Raw genomic sequence first — 12,584 nt, forward strand, 5'->3', positions numbered from 1 at the left:
GCACCAAACACTATGGCATACTGATTTCACCAGCAGCAAATCTTACAATAACAGCATTCTCTTATGCGATTGGGTGTCCAATGTAGATGATCGATGATCTATAGCTGCCTACTGTGTCTACTTGGGTAATACAGTCGTCTCTTAGTCCTCCAAGAAGCAAATTTCCATGGCAAGATCTAGCACTGAGTCTGAATATCGGGCCCTCGCCCATGCCTCTACTGAAATAATATGGTTGCATAAGCTTCTTCGTGAACTTGGAGTTTCCACAATATCAAAACCAACCCTGTGGTGTGACAACATCAGTACTGGTGCGCTAGCTACTAATCCAGTCTTCCATGCCAAAACTAAACATAGAGAAATTGATGTCCACTTTGTCCAGGATAAAGTCCTTGAAGGTGCTCTTGAGGTTCGTTACATTCCATCAACAGATCAAGTCGTCGACTGCCTTACAAAGCCTCTCTCTCACTCTCAATTCTCCTATCTTCGTTCCAAACTCGGGGTAACTGAATTTTCCGCTCGTTTGAGGGGAGATGTGAAGGAGAAACACAGCCCAACAACCAACAATTATCAGCCCAACATTCCTCTCTGTCCGATCGTTGAAATTTACAGCTGTAATTTGTGGTCCTGTAATTAGTTTTGTATTTTTGTCTTTTATGCAGCCCATTGGCTCTTTATCTTCCTTGTATAAATGTATACCTAGATACCTACAAATTCATTCATTGGAAATATACAAAAGAAGTAATTCCTCCATACTACTCTCTGTCTCATACTAAATAGGCTGTCTATTTGACTATCTCCCCCTCAATGTACCATATAAAAAAGGTCTTTGTTTGATTCTTTCAGTGTCCCACTGTTTTTTTACCATTAATTCAATGATGTTCACTAGTTCATACTATAGATATTCAACCCTTGAGGGAATTTATACGTTTTTTTCCTTTTAGTTAATATTGATGATATTAGGCTTCTAAATTTTCTCATCTTTCTTCTCTTTCCCTTTTTCTATTCGTTCATACTTGAGATCGAGGGTTAAGCTTTTATGTTCTCCAAAAATCTCGTTACAATTTATAATAAGCAAGATGATGAATGTGGAGATTCTGTAATAGGGACAATGATGACAAATTTACTCTTGTTTTTGTTCAACGATATGGCCAAACAAGAAGAGCATATGAAAGAACAAACTATATTTTAGACAAGGCTCAGCTCAACTTCTCTTAGAAGAATTTTGAGACAATTTATTTATCCTTAGGAAAGCCGCTTTAAGAAAAAAAATTTAAAATATCACGATCACATTATGTTCAAGTTAATAAAGAAGATTTTGGAATAGACAATGAGATCACAATTTTATAGAAATATCGATCGAAAATTTGAAAATTTTTATGGAAGTTAATAGAAATTGTTATAATTAGTTAATGAAACTTTAATTATAATAAATAAAGTGGATACAAAAATGAAAAATCATAGAGTTAAATTAAATAACATAACATAATAAAAATATATATATCATAACATTAAAAATAAGAATGATATAGAAAACATAACATTAAATATAACACAACATAATAAAAAAGAAATAGAAAAAGAAAACTCTATATGTAGATAGAGTTTAAAAGAAAATAAGAGGAAATATCACCGAACTCACATTAATTCAAATTTGAGGTGAAATGATGTCAAAATTGAATGAAAAATATTTGAATGAAAATATTTAGTTTCTTGAAATAAAGATTTTGTATGGTAAAAGAGGGAAAAAAAAAACTCTCCATCAGTTAGCATAACTAATTGCTAAAAAAAATCGAAATTCGGAGAAAATCGAAATTCTACCAAAATTTCGAACAATGCGTAGAGAACATATTGTTGCCATTAATATACACTAATGATGTTAAAACTTAAGAATGTATTTTTGTTGTGCTCATACTTTTTTTTAAAAAAAAATATAACAACTGTTTTTGAGGAGGAAGACAATTAACACTTTGCCTACAACTACTCCTATTTAAATGCATGTTTTTTCTCAACCCAATGGATAAAAAAAAAAATCCCCAAATTTAATTATCATTTCTATTTTAATCTCAGATAAGATTTTTGTCTTCCAATAAATAATACACTAAAGCACGTGGTAAGGCCAAATATCACACGTGTGTCTTCTCTCCGTCTACTTGTCCAGGCGCCCACGCGGCGGTCCAAACCACCGGCTGCCCCTTCCAAGCCAAGAACATTCCGGCACCGGCGCCGTCCGTCACCGTCCACCCATCCTTGTACCTCCTCAAAAGCGCGCGTACATCGTCAATTACATCCTCGCTAAACGACACCGGTTTGAAGCCACCGTTATAGAAACGACGCGCCCAACGCGTCGCGATCTCGCGCCTCTCCTCCGATTCCGCCGGCACGCGTGCAAGCAAGTCCACGACGGCGCGTCCAGCGGCGCGTTCGAGCATGAACTGCTCGTCGGTGGCGGTGGGGAAACTTCCGTCCAACGAATCGAAGTAAAGCCTAAACCAGCGTAAACACTCCTGAAGGTGTTTGACAAAGTCAACGCCGCCGTGGGCGTCGAGATCGGCCTCCTCCTCTACGATGGTGATAATCCTGGGCCGCAAAGCTCGGAACAAGGATATGAGAAAATCGCGGCGATTGTGGACGGGGGCGACGGAGCGTAAGGCGCCGGCGCAGTTGACGGCGACGGCCTCGTCGTGTTTGAGGGCTAAATTTGTAAAATCGAAGTGTGAAACGTCGCTGTAGTGGGAAATGGGTTTGAATTTGAACGGAACTCCCATAAGCCTTGCGAATTTCTCTAGTCTTCTACTTATTTCTCTCATCAATTTCTGAAAAATGCATTTATGTCAAAGAAAAAAAATAGTGGAAGTAAATAATTTTGCAATATTCAATCAAATTCCATTGAAGGAGAAACCATAATAACATAAAGAAATTGGTACAGAAGAGGGGGAAAAAAGTCTTAATGAATTTTGCTATACCTTTATTAAACTTATTTTTACCCAGTTTGCTTATATCATCATCCACCAACATTATCAAAATATACTTAGTCAAAGAGTCTATTACAGTATCATCGAATTTTATTATAGGCAAAACTTGGACGACATATCTTGTATTATGATTTTGACAGAAGATTTGTTCCTTATTTGTTGATATGTTTAGTGCAAATTTACTAGTTTGCTTTCCTTTCCATGAAAATAATGTTTTCTCCTTATTTGAAGATCTTCTCAAGGCTAAGACATATATTGTGGTCTTATTTATTTTTTAGGGTTGGCTGAGAAAATGATGTGTTAAGGATTTTAGAGATCATTCCAGAAATATATTTATATGCACTGTTTGTAATCTTTGTGTTCCTTGTTGTTGAATGTTGAGGGTGTTGCCTATAGTCATCTAGAATATGTTGAAAACTGTTCATATGTTGTCTGCCACTATGAATGAAAAACAATTTATCTCATATTTAGAGGAGCCCTGAATTCCATTGTATTGAAGGGATCTCATACTTAGCTTGAGAGAAACGATTTTATAAAGGTGAGGGAAGCTCACTCATAGGGGGGGTCTAAGTACGTTGTATTGAGCGGATCTTATACAAAGTAATAGAGAAATTTTATTGTGGAAGTGAGGGAAGCTCAAACTTAGGGGAGCCTAAGTTGAAACGGAAGAGTATGCTTTACGTGAGTCAATGAAAATGAAATCTATCAGATAAGTACTTTTTGTTATAATCACTTAACTCTTTATATTGTGAAGTTTTTTCTTTTTTTTTTTTTTTCCACAGGGCATACAACCCCTAATAGTAGGTGCTTTTGCACGGAATTAGATTACCAATCTCTTTCTTTCTATCGTTGTATTTATTGTTTGATATTAATTTGTTATGTTTATCAATTATCATATTACTTGACTTTTGCATTCTATGTTAGATCCATTTTAAAACTTCAAAAATGACAAAAATTTTGAAATTTAGAAAGTATGATTGTTTTCATTTTGCCCTTCAAAATAGCAGCATCTGTACAACGGACCCTAATAACATATCTCAAATTTTATGCCATATTTGTGATTTTTTTTAAAATAATATTTTTTAATAAATAATGACAAAAATAGGGTTCAGGGGAAAGTATTCCCAAAAATAGGTGTTTAAATCGTGTACCAGGTACACGATAAGGCCTAAATCGTATACTGGCTACACGATTTCCTAGCTACCTGGCATGCCCAGTCTGGCGTGGCAGTCATGCAGGTTTGACTGAGGAAATCGTGTACCGGGTATACGATTACCTTAAGTCGTGTATCGGGTACACGATTCCCTCACATTAAAACGTCCGCCCAACCTTTCTTCTTCCTCACCAAAACGACGATTCTTATACCCTACCGCCGTTTTTCCTCACCAAAACCATTGATCCCTCACCAAAACCATCGTTGATTTTCCTCACCGATGCCTGTATTTCACCGAAATCTTCCAAAATTTCGATTTTGTTCGACTTTTAGTCCTCCATTTGATCTTCGCCGAATCTAGCGATCGTGTTGCTCGATTTTCCTACATTTTTTACTGCCGAATTTTGCTTGGTATATTTCTTTCTCTAGTTAGACTAATCTATATTTATATGTATGTTTTTGCTTATTTTTGGCTGAATTTTACTTGGTATATTCCTACATTTTTGTATAGTTTATGTATAGTTATAGTTTATGTATGTATAGTTTATGTATGTATAAATAGTTATAATTTATGTATGTATAAATAGTTATAGTTTATGTATGTATAGTTTATGTATGTATAAATAGTTGTAATTTATGTATGTATAAATAGTTATAGTTTATGTATGTATAAATAGTTGTAATTTATGTATGTATAAATAGTTATAGTTTATGTATGTATAGTTTATGTATGTGTAGTTTATGTATGTATAATTTATATATGTATAATTTATGTATGTATAATTTATGTATAGTTTACGTATGTATAATTTATGTATAGTTTATGTATAGTGTATTATATAGTTTATGTTGTATAGTTTTGTGTATGATTTAGTTTATATATAGTTTGTGTATGATTTAGTTTATGTATTATTTAGTTTATGTATAGTTTAGATATGATTTAGTTTATGTATTATTTAGTTTATGTATGATTTAGTTTATGTATGATTTTGGGCTGATCTTACATTTTTTTATTTGTTTGGATTGATCTAAACTTAGAAATCTTATATGTATAGCTTATGTATGATTTAGTTTATAAATGATTGATTTAAACTTAGAAAACTTAGAAATTAGAGTTTGTTGGGTTGACATATTAACATATTTTTTTTGTCAACTATAACAGTTGAAAAAAACATAATAAATATGTTGATACATCCGAACCTGAAAATGATGGAGATAGTGATATCGACGTTGAAATGGATGAATTATTTGAAAACGACAGTAGTGGTGAACAAGATCTTAAGTTGGTATCGTCGGAAATGTTCAACCAAATAGATTGGGAAATGATAAATTCAACGTTTGAACTAGGGTCTATTTTGAAATAAAGGAATATAGGAGTAGATAACTATAGTTTAATATAGAAGGGAATGTTATTTAATACCAAAGAAGATTTACAGCTTGCTGTAAAAAAATATTGTGTGATAGAACACATAAAATTTTTGTAGTGGAATCAAATCTGGATCTTTGGTATGTTAAATGTAAATCCTAGAGTGACGGGTGTGCTTGGAGGCTACGAGCATGTCGGCGCAAAAGTCATGGGATGTTCAAAATCACAAAACTTCAAGGAGAACACTCATGTTTGTTTTCAGAGTTGACACAGGATCATTTATAGCTAGTTTCAAATTTCATGAGTATCAAAATTCAGAATTTGGTTAGAGCTAATCCTGGAGTACCTGTGGCCCTACTTCAAGAAGCCATTAAAAGACAATATGGCTATAATATTAATTATAGACGGGTGTGGCAAGCCAAGAGAAAAGCGTTAATTGTTGTGTTTGGCGACTAGGAGAAATCATATTCGGAGCTTCCGTATTGCCTGAGTGTTGTTGTTCATTACAACCCAGGAACATGAATAGATTGGTTTTTCCTTCCCTCTGATGTACCAGGTACGACTATTTTTGGACGAATTTTTTGGTCATTTGGCCCTGCAAGAGAAGGGTTCAACCATTGTAGGCCATTAATCCAGATTGATGGAACTCATCTATATGGAAAGTAGGAAATTATTGACAGCTTTATCTGTTGATGCAAACGGACATATATTTCCCCTTGCTTTTGCTATCGTAGAAGGTGAGAATTCATCCAGTTGGTCATGGTTTATGTGGGCATTGCGTGAATATGTTACCCAAAGAAAGGGTATTTGCTTGATTTCTGACAGATATAAGGGCATTCTTACTGCAATTAATAATGAAGAAATTGGTTGGAGTGAACCCAGAGCGTACCACCGATATTGTCTTCGCCATGTTGCCAGTAATTTCAATACAAAATACAAATCGAAGCAACTAAAAAATTTGGTGTTTAAGGCCGGAAATCAACACCAAAGACGTAAGTTCATTCGGTGCATGAAAGAATTGAAACAATTGCACCCTGAATGTCTTGAATTTTTTTCAGACATTGACTTAGAAAAATGGACACGGTCACATGACGGTGGGTATTGCGATGGGTGGATGACCAGCAATGTAGCTGAATGCATGAACGGCATTTTTAAAGGTGCTAGAATGGTACCCATTACTTCTTTGGTTAGGCTAACATTCTATCACACAATATTGTATTTTGAATGTTGGAGACAAAAAATCAGTATAGTACTCAATCGTGGGGATATATATACAGAATATGCCCTAAAGAAACTGAAGAGGTGGGAAAAACGAGTATCAACACATACAGTGACATCCATTGACAGGGAAAGTTAAACTTTCGAAGTATAAACTGGCATAAGTATGATTTCTCCCTACAAAGGACAGTACACCCAAGTTAAGTTTGAAAGAAGGGACATGTTCTTGCAATAAGTGGCAATCATTCAAGATTCCATACTCTCATGTAATTGCAGTTTGTAATTACATGCGTATGACATACCTACCACTTATTGATGAATGCTAAAAATTGTGCAATTTCAAGCGTTGTTACGAAGGCCGCTTCCATCCAATTCAACACCCAGATTATTGGCCAAAATTATCATTTACAGAAGTTCGTCCAAATGCGGACTTACTCAGATAACAAAGTCGGCCAAAAAGTACGCGAATTCATAATGAAATGGATTGGAGAGAAGCAAGCCAAAAAGTGCGATATACGATATACAATTTTACATGCGGACTTGTATTCTTTATGTATTTATAATTTTCATGTAATTGTATATCTCATGTATTTGTATTCTTTATGTATTTATAATGAATTTATGTAATGAATTTATTTAATAAACTTATTTTATGTAATTGTATTTTCTTATTTACTTTTTATGTATCTTTTATGTTATCGATTCTATTGTGTAATATAATTTGAACTTTTTAGGTAATAGAGCTTGGTCCTTCTAATCCTGTCCAATTGTACCAACAAAACACGCATCGTTCACAGGCAGTACGGGATAGTTCGTCCACTATAGTGTTGAGTTGTCGAAGGAGGGAGGCGACTGCACAAAGTACTATCCCATTTGATCATCACATTATTCCATACGTTCAAGAGGCGGGTTTCTTGGGGTTGCACAGATTGGTTTCATTCAGCTTGATTGTCACCTGATTACTGTTCTAGTTGAGCGTTGGAGATTAGAGACCCACACATTTCACCTGCCCTGTGGGGAATGCACTATTACACTGTAAGATGTTGTCGTACAATTTGAGTTAAGAGTGGACGGGCAACCACTGACAAGATCACTACAGTATGACTGGAAGAACGTCTATGAAGAGCTCTTAGGCGTTCTACCAGAGGATCTGAAGGGATCAAGATTGAGTATCCCTTGGTTGGCGTCCTAGTTTTCCAAATTACCTCCCGATGCCGACAACATCAGCGTACGTAGGTACGCATGAGCATACATCCTGCAGCTTATTGGAGGATTTTTATTTGCCGACAAGTCAAATACTCTGGTACATCTCATGTTCCTCTCATTATTGTCTGATTTCGAGCACGCTGGTACGTACTCATGGGGTAGTGCATGTCTTGCATGGTGGTACAAAGAACTTTGTCGGGCTTCCAATGCACAAGCGTTGAAAATAGCAGGGCCACTGATACTATTACAAGTGTGGGCTTATAATCAATTTCCAATCGTAGCACCACAAGTCTAACTACAGGCCCCAGTTCATCGGCCACTTAGTGCCAGGTATTATTTTATTTATATATTTACTTCGTTACCATTTTATGTAAGAATATAAATTAATTGTATTTTTTATAATTTTAGATGGAGTGGTGTATTAGCTGCCTCAGAACAGTCAGCAAATATGTTACTCGTGTATAGGAAAAAATTCGACATGTTGACGCCCAATCAGGAGTAAATATGTATATAAATGAATATTTAAAAAATTTTATATGTATACTTATTATTATTATTATTTTTTGTCAGGTTATTTGGACGCCATACTCACAGATTTGGTCATCCTTACCTGATTATTGTCATGATGGTGAAGACATCTGGTTGACTGTTAGCCCTCTTATATGCTTCCATATAGTAGAGTGACATCATCCAGATCGTGTACTGAGACAGTTCGGAATGCGACAAACGATACCTTCGTTGTCCTATACACTCCCAAAACTACACCAGATCGATTTAAGAGGTAAGCACGACCAAGACTAGCGTCGAATCCATGCAGAGTATTTATTCTACTGGCATGGACGACGTGATCGTTGTGCACAAGGAGAATTAACAGATGAGCCAGCTGTATCAGACGACTACTTTCCTTGGTACAATTCGATCACGAGGCGATTTATCTCACCAGACAGTGCTTACTATTACTGCATGGTAAGATATTTCAAATCATACATTTTCCATATATAATATGAATATTGTTTAATATTTTTTTTTATTCTACAGAATAATTTTATTGACGAAATACAACAATATTTAGTGTAGAACAACCTTCCAAAATCGGGTTCAATGTGTCAGCAAACATTGATGAACGTAGAAAGTATTATTCAACAAACAAGACGACTTAATGTTGCTGACACCGATCGAAGACGTATTTATCGTAGACGACAGCGAAAACGGGGTGAACCTAATTTAGAGGGACACGAAGACAACTCCATGAGGAGTAAGGGCTCAGGGGGGTCGTTTTTAATCCCATATTGTATCATTTTCAAATTGCAAATCTCAAAAGAACTAATTGTAAATATTATTTAATATCATGGTATTTTTTTTTAATATGAGTGCAAGATGTTTTCATTGCAGATTAAATATATAATTAAGTTTAATAATGAAAAAAAATTAAGATTAATAATTAAGTTTAACAATTAAAAAAAATTATAAGCAACAATGAAGGAATTAAGTTTTAACAATTAACTTTTAGAAAAAAAAAGAAAAAAAATTATAAGCGAACTCGTGTACCGAGTACAAAAGTTCGCTTGATCGGTCAACCAGTCAGCTGATGTGGTCAGCTGACTAGATTAAATGGTATTCGTGTACCGGCCACATGGAAATCGTGTACTGGATACACGATTTCACTACCCTAAATCTGTCGATACTTTCCCAAAACACCTATTTTTTTAATTACTTCCCTCTCAATCCTATTTTTGTCATTATTTATTAAAAAATATTATTTTTAAAAAAAATCCATATTTATTCAACAAAACTAGGAATTATGACATTTTCAAAAGTAAGCATTCTTGTTTTGAAGTGTATCTAGATTGACTTTTAACTTAAAAACATTTTTCAAAGAATATTCTGTCAAGCACTAAAAAAATAAAATGAAATCATAATTAAAAAACTAAAAATGGAATCATAATATGAAAAAAAATTAAAAAATTAAAACGAATTAAGTATAAATATCAAAAATCAAAACTAAAATCGAAATTTCGAAACGGGCCTAACCATAGCTACTAGAGAGAGAAAATTCTGTCAAGCACTTAAAAATTTGGAGGAATATAATTTTTTTTTTAATTTTTTAATAGTTCATCAACCTCGTGCCAGAGTGGAGATTTGAAGTCCTAAACAAAATTAGATAACTATTTATCTTTTTTAAAAAAAAAAAAAAAAAAATTAAGTACATAAATACAACTTCATCTATTGATTTCTCTTCGTTGAATTGTCAAATATTTTCAAAACATCCTATCCAAGTGTTTTCAAAACATCTAACTCAAGATTTGAAAACTAAAAAGATAAGTTTTTGTTTTTATAATTTAGTTAAGAATTCAAACATTTACTTAAAAAAGGGAAAGCCAATTTGGAAAAAAAATAATTTTAATATCTACTCTCGAAGAATGTAAAAATGAGTCAACTTATTTACACATATAGCAAAATGTTACCATCTATCAATAATAGATGTTAAAAAATTTCTAATAGTTTAATGATTTAAAACATTATCTTTATTATATTATATTAAATTTATGGTATATAATGTGAAATTAGAGTACCTTATGAGCCCGCAAGGTTTCGTCCGATTTGGCAGCAACCAAGATGGTGAGGGTAAGGTGGGGAGTTTGGTCCGATTGAGTTGCAAGAGCTTCAATAAAAGTTGGCCATTGAGTGCAAAATGAGGAGTTTCCGGCTATATCAATTATATGCAACTTCTTTTCACCTTGTAAAGCTTCCATAATGGAACCATTTGAAGCAACATGACCGAATGTCATCCATGGACTCACCTCCTCAAACTTCAGCACCATTTTTCTCATCGACTCGAAACACGATCGTTTCTCCGAAGCCGCTGCCAAGGTCCGGTAGCACTTGGCACCGGAGTCGGTGATGCGACTAAACATGCCTTGAAGGAAGTAGTATGCTAGCTTCTGATCAATGTCGCCGTACGGAGAACCGAGCTCATTCAACATCCACATGAGTTGTTGGATTCGACAAGTGTTGTTATCAACAATAGCACTAGCTGTTTGGAGGAGTATTGTAGAGCCCCATTCCTCGGAGAATTCAAAGTTCAGGTCTTCAGTTGGAGTATTAGCGGTACCTGAAACATATAGTATATTGTAAAATTTATAGAGATGAAAGTTCAAAATTTTCTCTACTAATTATCTAAACCCACCATGAAAATACTTGTATTCAGCCATAAAATTAAACCAATGACATAAAAGAAACACTCATTTAACCTTAAGTATTGTAAAAACTAGTCCAATTCAATGAGAATGCTCCATAATCCATGGACTTAAACTTTTTAATGTATATTTGAAACTATCAATAAAATTTTGGATTTTAACCCTCTGAAAAAAAAAATTATACTATAATTCATCTGCTAAAATTTCTCGATTCCATTTTCTATGAAAAAGATTCAACGATAATTTAACATCGTACCGGTAGAGGTAGTAGTAGTCGTCAAACATTGAAACTGTCGGAGTCGGTGGTGGTGGTGGTGATTTGAAGAAGAGGATGCAGAGAAATGATCTTCTTCCTCCATGAACAAATTGTTGAAGCATTCTTGAGATTGTGGGTTTTGAAGATAATAATAATGATTTTGATCACTAGAATTCTTTGAGTTGCTGCTAGAATAATTGTTGTAAGAATATTGATCAGAGGATTCAAGATCATTGACCAACCTAAACAAGGTATCCATGAATGAAATTTCACTCCCAAAAACCTCCAAAACTTCAACAAAATAAATAAATAAATTTAATATAATTAATTTATTCAAAGTTTGATTGAACTTTAAGGGAAAAAAAGACCATGAAAGTGGGGAGAAGGTATTGGAAATGGAGAGAAGTTGGAGGGTCTGACAAAATATGATAAAAAGCGTTTGAGAAAAGGTCTTAGTGGGTTTTGTTTACCTTTCAACTTTCCATCCACTCTTTTTATCTCTCTCTTCTACCTTATCCCATTTATAAATTATTCAATGTGATCATCATAATATAATACAGTTGTCATATGATAACGATACCAATACGGAAAAAATATATTTTGAATTCTCTCTAATGAGAGTCGAAAGTGTGAGTACATACTCATTCCATTCACAATTTTGACACGTTACCTAATGATATATTGTTTTATAGATTAACTTACAAAGTTTAGGCTTTGAAATTATAGATTTTGTGTTAAATAGATCTTTTGGACTTTAAAAATGTCTTAATAGGTTCCTGAACTTTCAATTTATGACTAATCTTAGTCGTAGTTGGTGATTACCATGGACTGAACCCATGATCTCTTAGTTCTCTATTATGATCATGTTCTCTTATTTATCACTAGCTAATCCATGAATCATGATGGTTCAAATTTTTCTTAAACTTTCATTCCGTGTATAAATTATTCCTTACCTTTTGAGTTTGTTTCTAATAAGGTAAGGTATTTGAGATTCTTAAAATATGTACTATTTCACGATCATTTGGACACGAAAAATCTTAGGCACAAAAGTATTAATATATGTGTTAATAACTTATTATTAAATATAAAATATAAAAGTTTAGAGACTAATAATCTAAATTTTATTTCATTTTATAAATCCGATATTATTCTCTCAAATGATATAAAAGCATAACTATATATAATATATAAAACTATCCATCCCATTGTTTTAGTC

The 12,584-nt window shown here is 33.8% G+C and overlaps 1 protein-coding gene and 1 pseudogene across 1 annotated transcript; one reads left to right on the top strand and one right to left on the bottom strand.

Annotated features, from left to right (window-relative positions):
* Positions 1-1,829: 1,829 nt before the first annotated feature.
* LOC120088716 (protein SHORT-ROOT-like) lies at positions 1,830-11,860 on the bottom strand. The gene is made up of 3 exons (XM_039046147.2): positions 11,369-11,860; positions 10,489-11,027; positions 1,830-2,813 (listed from the first exon to the last, which is right to left on the bottom strand). The coding sequence occupies exons 1-3, from the start codon at positions 11,625-11,627 to the stop codon at positions 2,124-2,126; spliced, it is 1,488 nt and encodes a 495-aa protein (XP_038902075.2). The 5' UTR covers positions 11,628-11,860; the 3' UTR covers positions 1,830-2,123.
* LOC150033473 (serine/threonine-protein phosphatase 7 long form homolog) lies at positions 6,132-9,431 on the top strand (annotated as a pseudogene).
* Positions 11,861-12,584: the final 724 nt, after the last annotated feature.

Source organism: Benincasa hispida, chromosome 10 (genome assembly GCF_027475165.1).
Source record: "Benincasa hispida cultivar pf3 chromosome 10, pf3_genome.v1.1, whole genome shotgun sequence".
NCBI lineage: Eukaryota > Viridiplantae > Streptophyta > Magnoliopsida > Cucurbitales > Cucurbitaceae > Benincasa > Benincasa hispida.

What these genes read in the sequence shown, in the direction of transcription:
- LOC120088716 (XM_039046147.2), bottom strand. Translation starts at nt 11,627, where the DNA reads ATGGATACCTTGTTTAGGTTGGTCAATGATCTTGAATCCTCTGATCAA. An exon ending in GACTACTACTACCTCTACCG is followed by an intron (nt 11,028 to 11,368) that starts GTACGATGTTAA and finishes TATATGTTTCAG; the next exon opens with GTACCGCTAATACTCCAACT. An exon ending in AAACCTTGCGGGCTCATAAG is followed by an intron (nt 2,814 to 10,488) that starts GTACTCTAATTT and finishes TGCATTTTTCAG; the next exon opens with AAATTGATGAGAGAAATAAG.